The 20,555-nt window shown below is 50.3% G+C and overlaps 16 protein-coding genes across 16 annotated transcripts; 8 read left to right on the plus strand and 8 right to left on the minus strand.

Moving 5' to 3' along the window:
* Positions 1 to 44: 44 nt before the first annotated feature.
* KL911_004480 (uncharacterized protein) lies at positions 45 to 1,880 on the plus strand (the record flags this gene model as incomplete). The annotated part of the gene is made up of 1 exon (XM_043199776.1): positions 45 to 1,880. The coding sequence occupies one exon, from the start codon at positions 45 to 47 to the stop codon at positions 1,878 to 1,880; it is 1,836 nt and encodes a 611-aa protein (XP_043052676.1).
* A 55-nt stretch (positions 1,881 to 1,935) lies between these two features.
* KL911_004481 (uncharacterized protein) lies at positions 1,936 to 2,367 on the plus strand (the record flags this gene model as incomplete). The annotated part of the gene is made up of 1 exon (XM_043199777.1): positions 1,936 to 2,367. The coding sequence occupies one exon, from the start codon at positions 1,936 to 1,938 to the stop codon at positions 2,365 to 2,367; it is 432 nt and encodes a 143-aa protein (XP_043052677.1).
* Positions 2,368 to 2,442: 75 nt separating this feature from the next.
* On the minus strand, positions 2,443 to 2,966 carry KL911_004482 (uncharacterized protein; the record flags this gene model as incomplete). Its single annotated transcript, XM_043199778.1, has 2 exons — positions 2,443 to 2,838; positions 2,955 to 2,966. 2 exons carry the CDS (start codon positions 2,964 to 2,966, stop codon positions 2,443 to 2,445), a joined length of 408 nt encoding a protein of 135 aa, XP_043052678.1.
* A 153-nt stretch (positions 2,967 to 3,119) lies between these two features.
* On the plus strand, positions 3,120 to 5,048 carry KL911_004483 (uncharacterized protein; the record flags this gene model as incomplete). The annotated part of the gene is made up of 1 exon (XM_043199779.1): positions 3,120 to 5,048. One exon carries the CDS (start codon positions 3,120 to 3,122, stop codon positions 5,046 to 5,048), a length of 1,929 nt encoding a protein of 642 aa, XP_043052679.1.
* An 83-nt stretch (positions 5,049 to 5,131) lies between these two features.
* KL911_004484 (uncharacterized protein) lies at positions 5,132 to 7,012 on the plus strand (the record flags this gene model as incomplete). The annotated part of the gene is made up of 1 exon (XM_043199780.1): positions 5,132 to 7,012. One exon carries the CDS (start codon positions 5,132 to 5,134, stop codon positions 7,010 to 7,012), a length of 1,881 nt encoding a protein of 626 aa, XP_043052680.1.
* Positions 7,013 to 7,025: 13 nt separating this feature from the next.
* On the minus strand, positions 7,026 to 10,346 carry KL911_004485 (uncharacterized protein; the record flags this gene model as incomplete). The annotated part of the gene is made up of 1 exon (XM_043199781.1): positions 7,026 to 10,346. The coding sequence occupies one exon, from the start codon at positions 10,344 to 10,346 to the stop codon at positions 7,026 to 7,028; it is 3,321 nt and encodes a 1,106-aa protein (XP_043052681.1).
* Positions 10,347 to 10,381: 35 nt separating this feature from the next.
* Positions 10,382 to 12,109, plus strand: KL911_004486 (uncharacterized protein; the record flags this gene model as incomplete). Its single annotated transcript, XM_043199782.1, has 1 exon — positions 10,382 to 12,109. The coding sequence occupies one exon, from the start codon at positions 10,382 to 10,384 to the stop codon at positions 12,107 to 12,109; it is 1,728 nt and encodes a 575-aa protein (XP_043052682.1).
* A 50-nt stretch (positions 12,110 to 12,159) lies between these two features.
* Positions 12,160 to 13,071, minus strand: KL911_004487 (uncharacterized protein; the record flags this gene model as incomplete). Its single annotated transcript, XM_043199783.1, has 1 exon — positions 12,160 to 13,071. The coding sequence occupies one exon, from the start codon at positions 13,069 to 13,071 to the stop codon at positions 12,160 to 12,162; it is 912 nt and encodes a 303-aa protein (XP_043052683.1).
* Positions 13,072 to 13,363: 292 nt separating this feature from the next.
* KL911_004488 (uncharacterized protein) lies at positions 13,364 to 14,839 on the plus strand (the record flags this gene model as incomplete). Its single annotated transcript, XM_043199784.1, has 1 exon — positions 13,364 to 14,839. One exon carries the CDS (start codon positions 13,364 to 13,366, stop codon positions 14,837 to 14,839), a length of 1,476 nt encoding a protein of 491 aa, XP_043052684.1.
* A 43-nt stretch (positions 14,840 to 14,882) lies between these two features.
* KL911_004489 (uncharacterized protein) lies at positions 14,883 to 15,305 on the minus strand (the record flags this gene model as incomplete). Its single annotated transcript, XM_043199785.1, has 1 exon — positions 14,883 to 15,305. The coding sequence occupies one exon, from the start codon at positions 15,303 to 15,305 to the stop codon at positions 14,883 to 14,885; it is 423 nt and encodes a 140-aa protein (XP_043052685.1).
* A 168-nt stretch (positions 15,306 to 15,473) lies between these two features.
* KL911_004490 (uncharacterized protein) lies at positions 15,474 to 16,070 on the minus strand (the record flags this gene model as incomplete). The annotated part of the gene is made up of 1 exon (XM_043199787.1): positions 15,474 to 16,070. One exon carries the CDS (start codon positions 16,068 to 16,070, stop codon positions 15,474 to 15,476), a length of 597 nt encoding a protein of 198 aa, XP_043052686.1.
* A 279-nt stretch (positions 16,071 to 16,349) lies between these two features.
* KL911_004491 (uncharacterized protein) lies at positions 16,350 to 16,970 on the plus strand (the record flags this gene model as incomplete). The annotated part of the gene is made up of 1 exon (XM_043199788.1): positions 16,350 to 16,970. One exon carries the CDS (start codon positions 16,350 to 16,352, stop codon positions 16,968 to 16,970), a length of 621 nt encoding a protein of 206 aa, XP_043052687.1.
* Positions 16,971 to 16,982: 12 nt separating this feature from the next.
* On the minus strand, positions 16,983 to 18,254 carry KL911_004492 (uncharacterized protein; the record flags this gene model as incomplete). Its single annotated transcript, XM_043199789.1, has 1 exon — positions 16,983 to 18,254. One exon carries the CDS (start codon positions 18,252 to 18,254, stop codon positions 16,983 to 16,985), a length of 1,272 nt encoding a protein of 423 aa, XP_043052688.1.
* A 33-nt stretch (positions 18,255 to 18,287) lies between these two features.
* On the minus strand, positions 18,288 to 19,013 carry KL911_004493 (uncharacterized protein; the record flags this gene model as incomplete). Its single annotated transcript, XM_043199790.1, has 1 exon — positions 18,288 to 19,013. One exon carries the CDS (start codon positions 19,011 to 19,013, stop codon positions 18,288 to 18,290), a length of 726 nt encoding a protein of 241 aa, XP_043052689.1.
* A 134-nt stretch (positions 19,014 to 19,147) lies between these two features.
* KL911_004494 (uncharacterized protein) lies at positions 19,148 to 19,663 on the plus strand (the record flags this gene model as incomplete). The annotated part of the gene is made up of 1 exon (XM_043199791.1): positions 19,148 to 19,663. The coding sequence occupies one exon, from the start codon at positions 19,148 to 19,150 to the stop codon at positions 19,661 to 19,663; it is 516 nt and encodes a 171-aa protein (XP_043052690.1).
* A 1-nt stretch (position 19,664) lies between these two features.
* On the minus strand, positions 19,665 to 20,552 carry KL911_004495 (uncharacterized protein; the record flags this gene model as incomplete). The annotated part of the gene is made up of 1 exon (XM_043199792.1): positions 19,665 to 20,552. One exon carries the CDS (start codon positions 20,550 to 20,552, stop codon positions 19,665 to 19,667), a length of 888 nt encoding a protein of 295 aa, XP_043052691.1.
* Between the last annotated feature and the right edge of the window lie 3 nt (positions 20,553 to 20,555).

Here is a 20,555-nt window from a genome sequence, read left to right on the forward strand (position 1 = left end):
TTCTTTATTTATCCTACCTAGGCTTAGACAGCACAGAGCTAACCATGAGTCGGTATTTTTTACTAGCGTGCACATTGGCTCTGCAATGTGTCGCGGCATCCGAGGAGGACTACCTAGTCAAGGATTTGCCCGGCCTCTCGAATATTCCTCCCACAGCGAGGCCAGTGATGCATGCGGGACACTTGGAGATAGACGAAGAAAACAACACCGAGTTGTTTTTCTGGCGATTCCAAAATCCCAAAACTAACCAGACACACGACATGCTCCACCGCGACGAGCTGATCGTCTGGCTAAACGGCGGTCCTGGCTGTTCGTCGCTGGATGGGGCCATGATGGAAACAGGCCCGCTGCGGGTCTCAGAGAAGCTGGAGGTGGAGCTGAACCCCGGATCATGGACACAGGTGGCTGATATGGTATTCGTGGACCAGCCAGCCGGCACAGGGTTTTCGTACACCGACTCTTACGACACAGAATTGAAACAGGCAGCACAGCATTTCTGGCAGTTTCTGAAAACGTACTACGAGCTCTTCCCGGAGGACCGCATGAAAAAGCTGTATCTGGCGGGCGAGTCGTATGCCGGCCAGTTCATTCCATACTTCGCAAACGAAATCGTCGAGAACAACTCGCTGAATGTCACTCTAGAGGGCTTGTTGATTGGCAACGGCTGGATCGACCCGGATATCCAGTCTCTGTCGTACGTTCCGTTCAGCCTGGAGGCTGGCTTTCTGGACCGCCAAAGTCCGTCGATGTCGCACGTTCTCAAGCAGCACGAGAAATGCCAGCAGGCCATCGACGACCCTTCGAATCGCGATTTTGAGAAACTGGAATGTGTCAAGATATTCCATAGCATTTTAGCAGCAACAAAAGACGAAACCAAGCCCGCCAAAGAACAATGTGTCAACATGTACGACTACCGCAAACACGATTACTTCCCTGCATGCGGATCCAACTGGCCAGAAGGCCTGCCCGCCGTGACCGACTTCCTGAATCTGGACACTGTCCAAAAAGCCCTGAACTTGAAATCGCCCAAGAAATGGCACGAGTGTGACGGGAAGGTCGAGTTTTTCTTTCAGCCAGAGCACTCTGCCAAGTCGTTCGACCTGCTGCCGAAACTGCTGGAGAAGATGAAAATCACCCTGTTTGCCGGCGACAAGGACGTCATTTGCAACCACAAATCAATAGAAATGCTGATTGAAAAATTGCAGATCACGCCAGGACAGGTCGGCTTCACTAAGAGCAGGAAATTTGGCTGGATCTACGATGGACAAGAAGTGGGCGAAATCGAGTCGCAGTCGAACCTCACGTACGTCAAGGTGTTCAATTCGTCGCATATGGTGCCTTACGACCTGCCGGAGGTCAGCAGAGGACTGTTTGATATAATCACCAATTCTGTCGAGAAACGGTCGACAGACATTGTGACGCCCGTTTACGACAGCAGGGGGGATTATAAGTTTGTGGAGGAGAAGCAGGACACAGATCAAGACGAGGAAGAAGAGAATGAAAAACCAGCCAACCACCACCACAGCCTCACGTTTTACGTGGCAGAGCTGGTGATTCTGGCGGTGCTGGCATGTCTGCTGTACAGCTTCTACAGGTCATTCGCCAAATCGCGTAAGTCTGCATTCCTGTCACTGTCTTCCAGGAAAAAGAAGAAGAAACAGGTGCATTGGTTTGACGAGAGCGACATAGGAATGGAGCAGGAAGCCGGCGAGCCAGATCACAAGCCTAAAAGCATGTTGGAGTCGGTGTTCAACAAGCTGGGCTATGGAGGACAGTATGACACGGTGCGGGAGAATCCCGACATCGAGATGGCGCCGGTCGAAGAACACGAAGACCAATTTATTATTCAAAGCGACGAGGAAGAGTTTGGCAACAGATAGACTACGATTATATAATACCAGCGAAAATTTATTTTCGAGTTATTTAGCTCCTGTGATGTCTCAAAACTGGCTTCTCTGGAAGAGGTCCCTGATTACGGGCGGCGGGATTATTGGAAGCGGTGTGCTGCTCTACATATTTACGACGCCCACCGAGGAACAGCTCATCGCAAAGCTGTCCCCAGAGCTGAGGGCAGACTATGAACGTAACAAGGAACTGCGGAGGAAGGAACAGGAGATGCTGATGGAGATTGTGAAACAGACGGCGGCGTCGAACGACCCCGTGTGGAAGACAGGGCCGATCGCATCGCCATGGGACCGGGACTTCACGCCATCAAGAGAGAGTCTCTTGGTGAAGAGAGAGCGATTTGAGAAAGAGCAGGCCGAAAAAAAACAGCGCGAGGAACTCGAGCGTTTGAAAGCCGAGGCCAGGCTTGTGCAGGCCGACGAGAGCAAAAGCAGCGGGTGGAAGTTTTGGAAGAAAGATTAGTCTGCAACTGTATATAGAGGTGCATCGGAACTGACCAGTCAGTGTGATGCGATTGTGATTGCGTGGGGAGACAGGCTACCCCCACCACGTTTTCTGCGTACTGGAGACGTCCTGCTTGTTAGCTTCGTCGATGGCAGCAAAGATCTTGCGGATGCTTGTGTCTATCACCATTCCTCCCTGGACAATTTCCTCCAGCGCTGCCTCCAGCACCTGCCATCCGAACACCAGGTCCAATTCGCTCACATTATGGAAACAGGTGTTGAGCACTTGCACAAACACCTGGATCAGGTCCAGAATGCCCAGCTCGCTCTCCTGCTGATCAACGACAAAGACAAAGTAGAGTGTTGCGTAGTGCCTGTAAATAACCTTAATATCGGAATGGTCTTCCAAAAGCGGCGGTGGAGTCAAAAACGAGCATTGCGCGTCTGTTCTTGCCACAACGAGTTCGTAAACTTGCTGGAGTAATAGTTGCTGTGTTGCCACGTCGACCGGGGTGTAAAATTTTATAAGGCGTGGGATGCCCTTGGTATTGACTATGGTTAGCGAGATTCGTCGCAAGCGAAGCAATTGTACTCACATATTAAAACAGAGTGTATCATCTTGCCCAGCAAAAAAATAGCACTACGCCACTTTTTTTCACATCAGGCTCCAAATCTTGTGTATTTAGGGGATATAAAGGGAATTAAAATTCAAATAGAATCTCGGTCAGAAAAAAAACTTGCTGCCCAATATAATCTTGCTGGCAACGTCTTATGTCACCACTGAAAAGGCTCTTCAGGCGCAAGAAAACTAATAGTTCTCAAAGTCCACCGGAAACGAGATCTCCCCTGGCTTCCGAGGCTGCAGAATCGAAAATAAAGGATCCTCAGTCTGTGCCTTTGTCGGGCGCGAGAACGTATTCCGATTCGCTTTCTAACTCTAGGAATCCTCGCAGGAGCATGACTGCAGACCCCAAAAGGCTCTCCTCGCTGCCCACCACCTTTTTGAGACAAGGAAACAATCCCACTCCTCGCTCGCTTTCGCTGGGAAACACAATCACAGATCCCTCAGAAAACATAGCCAAACTTCCAGAAGAACTGGTGCCCGTGGTCACTCTTCTCCATGCACAACAGGCTCGCTCGTACTGCGAGATGAACGTCCGGGTTCCTGTCGAGGGCAATCAAATTTCGACCTCGGTTTCAAAAATGTCGTGGGCAAATGCAAGTGCAAAATTGAGCGGAACAGAGCTGGCAATCTGGGAAGTCGATTCTATTACGTCTCAGGAGCTTCGAAACGATGACAACGGCGGATTCAAGCCCGTCTACATCAATCTCTTAGACGCTCGGTACGTGTACTTCAGCGAGGGCGACATACACGAACTAAAAATTATCTTAACAGAGTCCAAGACGTACCTGTTGAGATTTGAATCCAACAACGAACTCGACTACTTCTATGCCGCGCTTCTGCTTGCCCAATTCGAAAACAGACAGCTTCAAGAGAGCTTCACGGGTGCCCTCTTTTCAAGCAAAGCAATCCATTTTTCAGATATCCGTACACTACTTGCCCCTTCCAACAACAACCCAAAAGAAGAATGGTGTGTTCTGCGGTTCCCATTTCTAAATGACAAGTGGATCCGGTGCTACGTGGTAGTAACCCCTAACGTGGGTTCGAAGAAACCGGGCAATGTGAAAGTATACACCTCGACATCCAAAAATAAGAAGAGTTTGTTGGCCTCGATCAAAAATGCCCGGTCGTGCGTGGCAATGTACCCGGAAAATCCCGAATTCATCGACAATAACTCGCTGATCCGCCTGAACGGCCAAATATACATCAACCAGCAGTTGCTCGACAAAGTGGTGTCTGGTGAGGTGGACACGTCCGCTCACAGCCACCTGAGAAGCAAATCGGGTTCTGGAGTTGTCAGGAAGCTGTCGAGCTCCTCTCTGATCTCCGCAAGAAATAGAGACATGCAGAAATCACCTAATCATTCGCGTTCGGGCTCGCTTCAGAAGACCGGTCTCCACAAGAGAGTGAGCTCCACGCTCTCTACGGATTCTGGCAAGAAGAAAATCGACCTTAAGGAAGTGGACTTTGTGTACCTGATCCCAGAGTCGCACTCTGGAGTCAAGCCCACGGAAATCATGATTAGACTGCTGATTCCGCTCATGAACTCGTTCAGACTGTATGGAAGACCTAACAAATTCATCTCCAACCGCGACAACCGGGACTCGTTGCTTTTTGGGCTGCCCCAGCTGCCTCACACCCAGTACCTGGACAACGAGCTCGCATACCAGCTGGTTTCCCTCAACATCGCCAATTCGCTGGCCGAAGAATGGAGTGGTTGGGACTGGATGCAAGTGTTCAAGGAGATGGTGTTCCATAAGATGTCTACGGGATGGCAAGGCTCTGGCTCGCTTATCGAAACATTCAAGGACGGAATGGTCTACAGCAAGGCGAAATTGGAGGAGTACGAGAACTTCGACGAAATGTTAGACGATCCTATCGAAGACTTTGTGGATTTGGCAGACTCCAAGTCCGACTCTCTGGAACTGATCCCGCCTCCAAGCTCGGCAAGCCCCCTTGTAAATCAACACGGCACCCCCCAGAGCAACTATTACAACGCTGTCGAGAGTCCGAACTTGGAGGAGAGCCCGAACCTGGACTCCTACGACCGCGTGGCTCCCCCCACCGTACCGGCCTGATTTGATATTTGAAGCACAGCCTTAAGTTATTTTGTACCTAATATAATATATTTATTTCGTGCTTTGCAGGATTACTTTCATCTATGGCGTCCTCGAATTTGTACACGCGAGTGCGGGCCGCGGAGATAGTGAGCGAGCTGCGCGCAAACGAGAAGAAGTCGCGTTCGGCCGTCTTCCGCAAGAGCACGCTCAAGAAAATCGTGGCGAACATGACTTTGGGCAACAACGAAATGGCTGGACTTTCGAGCGAGGTGTTGGCCATAACGCTCGATCTGGCCAACGATACCGAAGCCAAGCGGCTCGGCTACCTATTTTTCAGTACCTACTACCCCCAAAGCCCGCACGAGTGCGTCAATTTGCTGCCCATGCTGGAAAACGACTTCCAGAGTCAGTCGGCTGTGGTCCGCTCCTTGAGCATACGCACTCTCGCGACAATCCAGATCCCGGAGTTTCTGGCCAAGGCCAGCGAGCTGGTGTGCGAGGCAATGGCCGACAAGGACCCGCACGTGCGCAAAAGCGGAGTCTATGCTGTTTCTCGTATCTATGGGCGGGCTCCGGAAGAGGTCCGGGAGCAGTTCCTGACGGCCCTAAATCATCTGTTGCACGATCCAACGGTGTCCGTGGTCGCGGCGGCAGTGGACTGTCTGCGCGATTTGGTAGAGAACTACGACGGATTGCAGCTTTCGATCGACAGGAATAACTGTTTCCGGATCGTGGAGCTGCTCGCCGGGTGCGACGAGTGGAGCCAGGTCAGTCTTCTGAACTCGGTGATGGCGTTTGTGCCGCAGACTGAGGCCGATGCGATCTCGCTCGCGGAGAAGTGCATTCCGCTTTTGCAGCACGGCAACTCGAGCGTCGTGCTCAATGCTCTCAAGGTGATTGTCTATCTGAGCAACTACGTGCGAAATTTTGTGGATGTTCTTCCGGCGATTACGAAACGGGTTTCTGGATGCATATCGAACCTCATGTCGAAGCCTGCGGAGATCCAATTTCTGACCATGCGCAACGTTATTTTGCTGCTGCTGGATAAAGCCGAGATGCTCGATTTGCAGGTGTCGATGTTTTTCTGCCAATTCGACGACCCGGTGTACATCAAGGACACGAAGCTGGAGCTGATCTTTCTGCTGGCCAACGAGAGCAATATCTCGCTCGTGCTGCGCGAGCTCGAGGAGTACGCTCTCGAGATCGACGACCAGATGGTGCGCAAGAGCATCCGCGCGATCGGAAATCTGGCAATCAAAATTCCGTCCGTGGCAGACCGCTCGATCGAGGTGCTTGGCGGACTTCTGGCCAGCTCTCTGCCCCACATTGTGCAGGAGGTGGCCATCATTCTAAAAGACATTCTCCGGAAATACCCCGGAAAATATCTGTATCTGATAGACTCGCTGGTGCAGAACGTGGACCTGCTCACCGACTCTGACTCCCGCGGGTCATTTATATGGATTTTAGGAGAATACTGCAGCTCGATCCCCGACTCAGCAGACATCCTCCAGAAACTCTATGCCAACTTCGACACCGAGCCGACGCAGGTGCAGCTCACCACTCTCACTGCTGTGGTGAAGGCGTATCTGTGCTTGCCGTCGAAAAAGACTGAGAACCTCGTACTGGACGTGCTGCGCAAAACAACGGAGGAGGCCAACGAGCCAGACGTGCGCGAGCGCGCGTACTTTTACTGGCGTCTTCTTTCGTCCCATAAAGACATCAAGGACATAGTCAAGCCCGTGCTGCCAATCATCGAGGTCTCAAGCGACAAGCTTCCGCCAGAAATACTGGAGGAGCTGGAGCTGAACATCGGATCGCTGGCCTCTATTTATTTGCGGCCTGTTCAGCAGGTGTTCCGTCTCAGCAAGCCCAGAAGACTGCCAGTCTCGCCCGCTCTCACCAGAACGGAGTCACGTGCCTCGTCGGCCCCCTTCTCAGATCCCGTCTCAAGAAACACCTCTGCTACGTCTGTGTATAAATAGATATTCCAATTCATTACAGTTCCCTGGCAATGTCGTCGTCGCTAAACTCATCCTGCGAGTCCTGGATCACGTTGGCTGGCGACTCTGTCGTTAGTCCCTCGTCCTCCTTCTTTGGGACCACCGCCAACGGCTTTGTGGCCTTGCGCACGTCGACAATCTCCAGATCCTTCGAGAATTTCACAGAGCCAAGGTCCGCAGGCACAATCGTCTCGATATCAATCTGCGGCATGTTTGGTTCCGGCCCCATCGGAATTGTGTCCATGTCAAGCGACCGTCCCATGATTAGCGACAAAATAATGATCGCCGCGTATTTCGACAGCACAAGCGAGTTCTCCTTGCAGAAGGTGGCAGCACAGCAGTTCGGACACCCCCAGTCGCAGTCGCACTCCAAAAGTTTCTCCAAGGCCTTATCCAGTATCGAGTCGATGTTGTCAAACGCCTTTGTGCTCAGTCCAGAGCCGTACTGGCCGCCCTTGTTGTCGTAGAAGATCAGCCGAGCAGGGCGTTTCCGCTTTGTCTCCCGCTTCGCAAACTCCTTTTCCGGAGCCTTGCACTCGGTCTGTATTTCGTCAAGCCCCGAGAGAATATATAGTGGCAGAATGCTCATGAGCGCATGTTGTGCCGCGTGGATTCCTCCTGCCGCGTTCAGATCCTTCGAACGGATCAGCTCGAGCGCTTTTTTCGGAATATCAATCCACAGGCCTTCGGAGCGGATCAGCACCGGCGGGTTGTTCACCTCGACGGCATCAAGAATCCTTTTTTCTCTGTCCATCTTGAAGAAGCCAAAGACGACAGTCGTCGAGAGCGTCTTGCCAAAGTAGATCGGCACGTCGCTGTTGTTGATCGACCGAATACGCTCGACCTCGTACGGATCGACGTTCGTAAAGTCTCGCTGCGCTGTGGACCAGTCCACGTTGACTCTTTCGACCTTGGCGTATTTTTCGTCCGGATTAAATTCGCGAACCAGATAAGATAAGCCCTGGTGGATAAATATGCCTCCGTCGTAGAGCGTGAAGCTTGTTCGCGACGCTTCGACCTCCTCGATCACCACGTTGCGGCCGTTGGTCGTGTCGACGACAGCGTACATGTCCTCTTCAATAGCGCGAATGGACACGTGAGACGACGGCCAAGGCATGAACCGCGAGTTGCAGTGGTAGGTGCCGGATTCCGGGTCGTACTCCAGCCGGGCCTCGCACACCTGCTTGACCAGAGCGGGGTTACCAAAGTACCGCTTGTTGATGGTGGAGTCGTCCAGGGGTCTTTCAAAGGCAGCGCATTGGAGATGGCCTTCTAAAACCACCACGTTCTCGAAATCCAGAGCAAGATCGGGATAATTCGAGTTAACGAACTCTTCAGGATGCCGCATATAGTACTGGCTGACTGGGTCGCCGCCGCCGACCAGGAGAGTAAGCGAGTCGTTGTTTCTCCGTCCAGCACGGCCGCTCTGCTGGTGGAAATTGGCTATCGAGATTGGGAACCCGCACATGACCACGGCGTCCAGCGAGCCAATGTCGATTCCCAGCTCCAGAGCGTTCGTGGAGATGATGGCCTTTAAATTGCCGCGGAACATCTGGTCCTCGATTTTCCGTCGGTCTGCCGGCGAGTAGCCACCTCTGTAACTCATGATCCGGCCAATCAGCTCTGCGCTGCCGCTCGTCGTCAGCTGGTACCTGATCTCCTTCATGAGCAGCTCCACTACCTTGCGAACCACGCAGAAGACAATGGTTCGGAACCCCGACTTCACCATTTCTATGAGAATCCTGGCCGTCTCCGATATAAACGGTTTCCGTCCTGCCATCGGGTCGCGCGCGTCGATGTAAGGCGGATTCCAGGCCACGATGTGTTTGCCTCCATGCGGAGACCCGTCTTGGTCGATGTTGACGATCTCGCCGCTCGGAAGTCCAAAAATATCCTGCATGTGTCGCACGGGCTGCTTGAGCGTGGCCGAGCATGAAATGAAAACGAGATTATTATTTCCAAGCATGGAGCACACTCTTCGCAGACGCCGCATCACCAGCGCGAAATGGCACCCAAAGAGACCCTTGTACATGTGCAGTTCGTCCACGACCACATACTTGAGGTTGACGAGAAACCTCCGCCATAGCTGGTGTGAAGGAAGAATGCTGTGGTGCAGCATGTCGGGGTTTGTGAAGATCACAGACGCAGACGACCTCACGTGTTCGCGGTCCCGTTTCTCTGTGTCTCCGTCGTAGGTCTCGACCACCATTTCCCGCAAGAATGGGATCACGTTCAGCAGGTCCTTCAAGGACCGTCTCTGGTCTTGCGCCAGAGCCTTAGTTGGAAATATGTACATGGCAGTGACGCTCGGGTCCTGCTCCAAAGCGGTGATAACGGGCAGCTGGTAGACGAGCGATTTACCTGACGACGTCGACGTGGAGATGATAATATGGTGGTTTTCGTGAATATGGTTGAGTGCTTCTGCCTGGTGCGAGTAAAATTTCTCGACATTTTTGGTAGCAGCAAGTGCCTCGCGCACGACAGGCGACAACTCGAAGTTCAGTTCGCCGTACGTGGCGCTGCGCGGGGGCACCTCCAGCAGCCCGTTCTCGACAATCTGGTCTTCGTAGAAGTCGGTCTGTTTCAGTTTTTCAATCAGCTGCGGGATCGAGATGCGCTGCTCTGTGTTCGCGTCCTGGCTGGAATTTATCACCATCTCCTCGATCGGGTCCACAAACTCCTTGGGTTTGGGGACTATATGTTGTGCGTGCTTGGTGATTTCAGCCCACGGGTCCGCTATCCCGCTATCCGCGCACTTCTTGAGAAATCTGCCAACCGCAAGCTTGAATTTGTCGTTCCGTTTGATAATCATCTTTTTGATCGACTCCTGGGAGTAGACAGGCACCTTGATTTCTGTCATGAAAGCCGACCGCGTTTTGGATTTGCGCAAGTCTCCGTCAATAAACTCAAAGATCAGCAGCTGTTTCGATGCCTTTGCCTCTTCGTCTTTGATGTCGTAGATGTCTGATTCCTTCTGGGTAAACCCGTCTCTCCAGCTGAAATGTTTCTCTTCGAGCACAAACTGGCTCTCATCAACGTAGTCAAAAAGCACATCCTTGGGTATCAGATACGCAACTCTGGCCACGTCAATAGGCTCCAAAGGCCGTCCAATCGCATTCTCCACCGACGGTTTGAGCAAATCAAACGTTGTGATAATGTGCTTGCGCGAGGATAAAAACGTGAAGTATGAGTTCAGTCTGAAATGGATAGTATCGAGCTCCTTAAACTCTGCAGGCCATTGGTCTTTGTCCGGCAAGTCTTCAGGTTTTTGTCTTTTGGCATTCTGTGGTCCTGATAAGCTCCTTTTAATTGACATAAAAAATAGAAATATATTTTTTTTAGCTCCCCTTTATGCCTAATGAGTTCAAGATCACAACATTCTCGCTGAACAAGAACGCCAAGGCCACCAAGGCTTGCAGAAAGTGTCGCGAGGCGCACAAAAAGTGTTGTTTCAACGACGAGCTGGACTCCTGCGAGCAATGCTACAAGGCCCACGAGGCCTGCGATCTCTCCACACCTAGCAAGAAACGCAAAACAGCTGCTATTTCCTCCAGCGCTTCCTCCAATGTGTTCGGGAACGACCGGATATACGCGAACGCAATGAAGAGCTCCGAAAACAAGTTCCAGTTCATCAACACGGTGCACCCGCTTGCTCCTCTTTTCAGCAACGACTCGTTTCTCACTCTATCAGACGGAGAGTTTTTCAATTTATATTTTCCTTGGAGAGACCTGTTTTTGCCCGCTCGCGACCAGTACACGCGGCCGCTGAACGTGGATGAGGAGCTGCTCGAGTACGTTGAGATGAAAGGAGCTTTCAAAATGCCTCCGATCGAGACGCAGCGCAGGTACGTCATGCTGTACCTCGATAATTTGTATCCTCTGTATCCGGTGGTAGATAGAGACATTATTGACCATTTGGACACGACGCCGCCGTTGCTGCTCAACGCAATGATGATGTGCGGCGTCAGATACGACGCCAATCTGAAATCTGCCGAGATCAGAGAAACCGCCGAGCAGTTACGCCGCAAGTGCGAGCTGCTTAAGCTGTGCGAACTCAACAAAATTACGCTGATCCAGGGGTTCTTGCTGATGAGCAACCAGGAGGAGTCGCCCACAGGACCGCAAGTTGCTCGCGAGTATGTTTCCCGCGCATGTATTTTGATCACCGACCTGGCGTTGCACAACAACGCAGCACGGAACCAGCTGTCCAGGCTGGAGACAAACACGCTTGACCACAGCACGGGCTCCATTTTCTTTAGGCTGTCGCACAAGGTGTCGCTGCTTACGCGGCTATTTTGGACGTCCTTTTGTCTGGACAGAGCGCTAACCGTCACCTCGTCTGCCCCGATGTTCTACAACACCTTAGACCTGGCTGTGGACACCGTGAAGCTTGAGGATTTTGACGGCAACAGCAGGGATTTCGAGATCTTCCGCCGCTGGTACCAGATATGCGACCTGCTAGAGCGAGTTCTAGTGTGTAGGTACCGTCCGCCAGGCAACCGTTCGCTGGATCTCAACCTCGAAAGAGACATTTTGAGTCTGTGCGACAGAGGTGTCGACGACGAGACCCGGCAGCTGATCGGCGACACATATACGCGATTCCTGCAGACATGCAGCGACTTCTGCGGGATCATGTACTTGCGCTCGAAAATCGACTTTGTCAGCATCCTGGAAGACGAGGTGGAAGGACAGCAGCTGCTCCACACCGACTCTCCGTTATCGGACAACAAGATGCACTATCTTTCGCGTTTTGCGAGAAACATCATTGACCAGAGCAAGGGAGAGCAAGTTCAGCAGATCATCACGATACACGCCGTTCTCCACGTGATGGTGCTTCTGTACCTGGAAATTGAAGCGAGGCAGCAGGTACAGACCACGTCACATGACCCGCTCATCGTGCTCAACTACAAAAAAACGCTCTTCAGCCACTGTCTTTCGTTTCTGGACGAGAACGGCTGCAAATGGTTCTTCAGCGCCGCAGGCTACCATCTGTTCGTGGACCTTATTTCCTCGCCGCGAAAAAATATTAAGAGCTCGCAGGATCTCCTGTCACTACTGTTTGACACCAACTTGGCATAATTATACAAAGCCTTTAATTCTGCAGTATATGTATTATCCACCACCGACGGCTACTCATCGTACTCCTCGTCGGAGTCCTCCGACTCCATAGCGTTCTCCAACTCCTTTCTCTCCAAAAGAGCTTGCAACTCGGCGTCCTCGGTGGCCGTCACAGCCTTTGGAGCCATGGCCACATCGCACACTCCACCATACTTGGTGATGACCTCATTGACTTTCTCTATAGCCTGGTTCAAAATGTTGATTCCTGTTTGTTTGTCCAGCGACTGCGTGGTGACCACGTATCTCGGAGCAGCCACCAGCTTCACCTTGATAGCGTTCTGTTCTGTGCTCAGCGACTCTGCCGCAGCCAAAGCCTCCTTGATCGCGTTGATACCCTCGTATGAGAAACAGGACACCTCGATATCAGCTCTGCACTTGATCGCCTGCGGAGTCAGTCTTCTAGAAATGTGTTCCTTCAGCTCTTCCAGCACTTCCTGCGACGGAGGAGTTATCTTGTTGAAAATAGAAGGATCGGTGATCGAGATGCGAAACGCGTCAAAAGCGTGTCCATACTCTCTGCTCAACGGCCATGCAATGGTCTCGTACAGGTGTTCAAGTGGAATGTTGTGTTTTTCAGCACATCTTCTCAAAATAGAGTGCACTGCCTTGGACTTGTTGAATCTCTCCTCGCACTTGACAATCTCCTCAGACGAGACCCTTCTCTTGGACAAATCGATGTATCCCTTGTCTTTGTCCACCCTCAAAACCACCGCAACCTCGTTTCTACCGACTCTTATAAGCTTCTGGATGGATCTGATACGTCTTCTCGAGAGCTCAGACAACAGAACCATGCCCTCAATGTTATCGTACTCCAGCAGTTTCACATAGGCGCCCATCTCAGCGATTTGCTGGACGTTTACCATCACGACCTCGTCCACTTCGGGGTATTTGTTCTCGTAGAATCTGCAGTTCGATGTGCTCATGGTGGGCGGTGAGTCGTCAGTTGGGCTAAAAATTTTCAGGAGATACGAAAAAAACTGACAGCTTGATTACATAAGCGCTCGAGCACTCAGCGGAGAGCGTGGCGGCAAAAGACACACAGCCTGCTCCTCGCTGACTGCAGCCCGTCCACTGCAAGGCGCGGACCCCGCCCTTCCACCATGGGCGATGCCATTCTCCTTTTCCCGGTGGCGAAAGTTCACATCTCTGCTACGCGGTGCATAAACTATGCACGTAATTCTTTTATTTTTATTTATTTTTGCCCTCATAGTCGTCATGTCGATTCAAGGTAAGTCGGACCCTGAAAATCTAATACCAGTGAACGTGAAGCATGCCGGAAAAACATATCCTGTCACTGTGGACTTGTCGGAAAGTGGATTGACATTCAAGCATCAGATCTACTCGCTGACGAATGTTCCACCTGAAAGACAGAAGGTACTGCTGAAAGGTGGCCAATTGAAGGATGACAGCGACCTAAAGAGCTTCAATTTGAAGCCAAACCAGACAATCATGGTGTTGGGGTCGGCCGATGCGCCGTTGGAAGCTCCAAAACAAGACGTCAAGTTCGTGGAGGACTTAGATCCCAAAGATCTCAATTTCAATCCAAATAATGAGCCCTCAGGGCTGGTCAATCTGGGAAACACGTGCTACCTTAACTCGTCACTTCAGTCTTTGTTTGTTGTGGACGAGCTAAGAAGCCGTTTGGAAAATTATACAAAGAACGGTACTGGTGTCGAGCAAAATCTCGTGTTTCACCTGAAAGAGCTTTTTGACAAGATGAGCCACCATAACAAGAAGATCACGCCGCTGAACTTTCTCACAACAATGCGTCTCAGCTTTCCTCAGTTTAGCGAGCGAGACGAGAGCGGGTTTTACAAGCAGCAGGACGCGGAGGAGGCGTACTCTCAGATCTTGAGTGTTATCTTGGGGCAGTTTAGTGGACTGGACCAGTTTTTCAAGGTCGAGTTCAAAACTGCTACCCGCTGCTTGGAAACCTCTGAAGAACCTGTCTACGGTTACGAGGACGCGATGAAGCTGGCCTGTCATATTACCATCAACACCAATTTTTTGAAAGACGGATTGATGAGCAACTTGAAGGAGACCATAGAGAAACATAACGAGTCGCTGGGAAGAAACAGCACATACGAAATTTCTCGCAAAATCACGCGTCTCCCTAAGTACTTGAACATACATTTTGTTCGGTTCTTCTGGAAAAGAGACACGGGGAAAAAGTCGAAGATCCTGCGTAAAGTTCAATTCCCATTCCAATTGGACTTGATAGACCTTGTTGACGAGGGCATCAAGGAGGACAAGGCAAAGGTCAGAGACGCTATTTACAAGGTTGAGAAGCAGAATGAAGAGGAGAGCAGAGCTTTCAAGAAAACGAAGAAATCTGCTGATCTCACCACAAGGGAGCAGTACGTCCAGCAGAAAGAGGAGCTTGAGAAACTCAGGCAGAAATGGGCAGACAACTTCAAAACTGCTCTGCCCGACTCATACGACCCTGCCTCTGGCGAGAACCCTTCGTCTCTGTACGAGCTGATTAGCGTGATTGCGCATCAGGGCTCGTCTGCCGATTCTGGCCACTACCAATGCTTTGCCAAGGACCAGCAGGATCCAACAGGCGAGAACTGGCACAAATTCAATGACGATAAGGTGACTGTTGTGAGTCGCGACAAGATCGAGGCTCTCGCCGGTGGTGGAGAGGGTGACTCTGCTTTGATTTTGATGTACAAGGCTGTTGGAATATAAAAGTAATGAATTTGATACACTCTAGATAGCGGAGAAATCGTATTTACTTTCTAGTTGCAAGCTGTTTAAACTGCTCCACCTCGTCCCAGCAGTTCAGGGGTTTGTCTCTATTAATTTTAATGCAGTTGGCCACGGCAGTTTCCGCGTCAACAAGAGCCTTGGACTTGACGGGTTTTGCATCGTTGAGCTTTTTCAGCTTTTCGGCAGCCTCATTCAGCTTCTCGTTCACTGAAGCGACGCTCACACCTTGGTCTTCATTGGGAAGGAGCAGAGACGAGAGTTTTGTGTCGAGTTTTGCGAGTTTGTTGTTTTCCAATTCTTTTAATTTTTTGCCCACCTCTCGCTCGACAACCTGTGCAGACACTTGCTGTCTCGAGTAGTTAGTCTCTGCAGAGCTGTCCAGCGACGAAATGAGGCTGGAGTTGAATTCGACCGGGGTCTGCGGGTAGAACGTTCTTGACGACATTGTAGAAAAAAAAATGGTGTAGGGATGGATGAAAAGCGAGACCAACGAACCGGAAAATGGACGTTGCGCGGAGGTTCTCTCAATGCCGTCTTAAAACACTCAATGGTATGAAGACCGCCTAGACTGCACTCTACCGGATGTATACATATTATCTTGGCTATTTCCTCATTACACAGCGGTCTTGACCTCGAAGAATCTCTTGAGGTAGAAGACCTGGAAAATAGAGTTCAGAATGACAACAATGAGCTGGAAGACAGACCAGTACTTCACCCTGCTGTTGGTGCTCTCTGCCGTGTTTCTGTGTGTTCTCTCTCTCACCACAATGTAGTTCTGCTCGTTCTTGACATCGTAGACCAGTTCCATAAGCTTTCTCACGGAGGAGTCAAGGTTGTCGTCAGAGTTGTCGTTCACATCCACATAGACGACGCCGTGGACGTTGAAAGACACGTCTTTTGTCTGCAGGGACGAGCCCTCGTTCGAGAAGCAGTACTCGAACTTTCCAGGCTCGTTTGCCTTGATCTGAACCTCGCCATGCGATACGTCACTCAGCTTCTCCAGGATTCTGCCCGAAGGACTCTTGATCCAAAAATCGGCTGTGAGTTGTTCGGTCGAGTCCTTGGCACGGTCACCGATCTGGAACGTGACGGCAAGCTCGTCTTGAGCCTTCAGCACCTCGAAAAAGCATTGCTTGCCTCTTGGCGGCAAAAGGGCCACATGAGCAAATGTTGGCACAAGCAGCAGCAGGGAAATCAACAAGAACCTCATGGCGAACACTAGAAAATAAACAAGTTTTTGCTGAAAAAATAAATAGCAGAGGACAGTGAAATGACAGGTAATACTGTCGACGAATTAAGTAACACCGTGCCGCTAGAACGGTTACAATTGTAGTCCATAGCCAGTGGCCAGCTACACAGTATCAGCAATCGGCCTCCATCATAGGTCTCTTCTACGCAACGCGCTCACTGCCAGTGATGGGATCAGACTATTACGAGCCCGCACGCGTCGCGATTCTAAAAATATTCTTGTTTTTTCTTGTTTATTCAAATGTTGTCTAGACTGTTGCTTCTCGCCAGCTTGCTGAGCTACGTTTCAGCCACTGCGCTCACATTCGCATTGCAGCCGAACGAAAAGGCTTGTTTCTACATTTTTAACCAGAAACCAAAAGCCAATATTGGCTACTATTTCGCCGTCCAGGCTGGAGGTTCGTTCGACGTCGACTACACAATCAAAGCCCCTGGCGGAAGAGTGATTGCCCAGGAACAGAAACAAAGACAGGGCGACTACATTTTCACGGCCGACGCCATCGGGGAATACGAGTTCTGCTTCTCGAACGAAATGTCTACGTTTGCCGAAAAGGTTGTTGATTTCGAAATCAGGGACGACGACGACTTCAAGGCCTCTCTCCCAAACGCGCCAGCAGAAAACACTGCTGTTGAGGGAATGCAGTCGTCTGTGCTCAGAATCGAGTCGAAGCTGGGCCAGCTGTCCAACACTCTTCAATACTACAAGACCAGAAACAACAGAAACCAGTCGACTGTGAAGTCCACCGAGAGCCGTATTTTCTGGTTCTCGATTTTCGACGTCGTTCTCATGTGCAGCATGGCCGCATTCCAAGTGCTTGTCGTCAAGTTTTTCTTCCAAGGCTCGAGAAAGCAGTTGGTGTAAATACTCATTAATCTATGCACTCACCAGATACACAAAGACGTAACTAACGACACTGCCAAAAAGTAGGGCCACATTGATAAGGAACGCCGTGAATCCCCCAGCGGCTTTCTTTTCTTTATCGCGAGTGAGCAGAACGCCCATTGTCATAAAAGCTGAGGAAAATAGCTGTCCATTCGAAAGTCCAAAGAGTAGCTGCAGCAGCAGATAGGGAAAATCGCCAAACACACCTCCTCTGCCTTGTAGATTGCACATCATAAATAAGGGGATAAACAGGACACGCAAAGAGGCGTAGACTATCATCTTGCGCTGGTCCTCAAGAACAAACCACGGTGACGCAGTGATGACACGGCCTCCGAGATCGCCCAGGTTCCAGAGGAGAAACGCGACCGGAACGAAATACTTCTTATCTATCTTGTCTGAAAGCACATTGGAGGCAAAAACAGGGAACGTGAGGGTCAAAGACAAGGTTAGGAAGATTGTGATCTGGACGTATTTCAGGATATCCCAGAGCTCGCGGAACGAGACGTGTTCTTCGTCGGGCTCGAGCGTTGACTCGTCGTCTATTTCTAAGGTGGAATTGCTGGAAAGCGTCTGGAACTGACCAGCTTTGGCTTTGTATCTGTACGTGATCCATATCAAACCGAGCGCAAGAAATTCTATGCAGAAACTTGTGAAGAAGTAGTTGAATACTTCTTTATCTCTATCGCTTTGCGTCTTACTCAACAAAATGGATGCGATCAGCGAGATGGATGGAAGCACGCCTGCAACCGCGTTTCCCACAACATTCGCATTGGCATAGATTGGGCCCTCGAGGTTCACCAAAGCCAGCACTCCAACTTGAGCAAACGATGTGGCGCAGGAGCTGACAAAAACGCTCATCATCACGTATACGAAGTACAGCACCGCCGGCTTGTTCTTGATGAGTGTTGATATGGTGAGCAAGAGGAACACTGCTGCCTGCAGCATGTTGCCCATGTTTAGTCTAAATCTGTAGTCTGCCCCTTTTTGCTTCTGAGATAGATACAGATTGAACGATGCCGACGCAAGCGTGGATATCGTCATCATAGAGGAGGAATATGTGTTGGCCAACACTGGCTTGCTGCTAAAACTGTCTTGAAAATATTCGGATGCTGATAAGAAGCAGTTCCATGGCCACAAGTTGGCTATCCCGCAAACCAGAAAACAGACATATTTGAGCGCCGAGAGTCTAAACGGTGGGCCGTAGGGAAGATGAAATATTACTATGTTCTGATCTCGTACGGTGGACGTATATTCGGTAGACATATTTGGGAAATATTCTAAACAAAGAAATAATAATTATGCATTTAAAAGGTCCACACATACTGTGAGGATAGGGTCGTATTTGTCATAAGTGTTGGAGATTTTTTCGTAAACCAGATTCCATCTGCCCTGTTTGCGACCCCCTATGTGCTCGTTCAAAGTCCGCTTATACACGGGGGCTCCCAGAAGATACTCGTAGAACTTGTCGCGGCATTCAGCCGGACAGTTCACTCTCGCAACCACGGTTCCCGGCTGTACAAGGCTTACCGATTCCATCGTTCTCAATATTGTGAGGTCCCTCTGTGGAGAGATATGATTCACAAGTATCCAGTCTGTGTCGACCGGATGGTAGATGAGATAGTCCTCGAGGTCTTTTGCAAAATGGACCTTGATTTGCGATATCCCGGATAGATCGACTAAATATTGCACCAATTTTCGGGTATCCTCGGTGAGAGAAAAGTAATCGAAAAATCCGTGGAGCACAAAGGGGATATCTGTTTTACGGAGCAAGTTTCCGAGGTAGATCAGCGAGTAGCCAAAGTCCACCTCTGAGCCTATCAGCATGATAGATCCTGGTGAGCGTGCGCTGAAAACGGGCACCAGGGAGTTAAGGTGATCGTAGCAGATGGGATCGGTGGTAGGATACATGTCAAATAGCTTGATGGTCGAGAGTAGAGAATCTGCGTTGTTTCGCAGCTGTTCCAATGATTTTGTCTCCACCAGAGACTCGTATAGCTTGGTATCTGGTAGCTGTTTTTCCATTGTATATAATAATCAGGTGTAACAATTATCTGGGGTAAGTAGCCTGATTTATTAAAAAAAAGGGCCATCGTCGCGACAGACTTGATTAAATTAGGTCTCTGGGGAAAAAAATATAAGCAAATAAATTACTAATTATGTTTGGACGCTTGATTCGTTCCAGCCTGAGGACTATGCCTCTTGTGAGTCGACCAACTCTTACATTACGCTACTATTCGTCCCCCTTAGTGGACTTTACAAAGACAAAAGTACAGAACCAACACTTTTCTGACCATAACAATATGCCCTTGTTCGTTGCCATCACTCGTTCAGCGGCCGAGAAACTGAACGAGATCGCCAACGAGGAACAAAATGACAAGCTCGCATTACGAGTTCAAGTGGAAAGTGGCGGATGTCACGGATTTCAGTACCACCTCAAACTATCGGATATGAATGATTTCCATCCCGAAGACGATTCCCTTTTCGTGCGAGACGGGGCCCGAGTTCTGATAGACAAAACGAGTCTTGAAATTTTACGAGATTCAAAAATCGATTATGTGCACGAGCTGATTGGTTCGCAATTCAAAGTGGTAGACAGCCCGTACACCAAAACCAGTTGCGGCTGCGGGTCTAGTTTTGATTTCGACTTCGACAAGTTGAACCAGACAACCTAATTTATTTGGACATACACAGGTCGCATATTGACAGCACAAATGGCCACAGCGAGGGCCGCGGGTCGGACTCATCGAAAAACGGAGCAAAGGAAAGTTCGTTGGTGAACCGAAGACGCCCTTCGGACAGAAATAAATACAGATTGCATCGGATTTTTGTGAGTTTCAGCCGTTCGAAGTCCAGCGCAGTGCTTTTGCGGAGGTACTTGAACAGGGACGTAGTGAAATCGGTTTTTGGAAACTTGTCCACGTCGCTCGCTGGAACATTGATGATTATTTGATTGAGCGCATTATTAGTTGTTTTGATGTTTGCGAACGCCAGCTCCAGATCGCCGACCAACGACGAGCCAAGCTCTTCGATTGTGGCGTTGAGTGTGTCTTTGAGAAAATCGTCGCTGAGTTCCACCGGACTGATCAGAGATCCAACGTCGTTCACCAAAAAGTCTGTTGCGACATGGTACAGTTTTGGCAGCATTCGGGCCATCAGCAAGACTGTTCCTGGCTCGATCTCGATGAAAATCATGAGCTGGTATGGTATGACGTTGAGCAGCTTGAATCTGATGGCGCCCATCTTGAGATGTCTCTCCTCGCACTCAAACTCCTTGATCCGCAATTTCAGCTCCAGATGTCGGTGCACATCTGCAAAGTCCGGCTTGTCGCTCATGAGTCGCCCGTTACTATAGAAACGGGAGCTTGTGGGTATAAGCAGCCCCGAATTGTGCGACTTGTACAGTTCATTTGCTAGTATGGCAGAGACGATTTTTTTCTTAAAGTCTGCCACTTCGGTGTTGGAGCCCAGCTCGTCGTAACACAATCGGTCGACCACCGATTCGTGGCCCAAACTGCGCACCTTGAGCAGTTTGAAGTTATTATTCAGCAGTATTCTTGACATCGC

This window comes from Ogataea haglerorum (assembly GCF_019207285.1).
Source record: "Ogataea haglerorum isolate 81-453-3 chromosome Unknown 81-453-3_NODE_14_length_230722_cov_96.824488, whole genome shotgun sequence".
NCBI lineage: Eukaryota > Fungi > Ascomycota > Pichiomycetes > Pichiales > Pichiaceae > Ogataea > Ogataea haglerorum.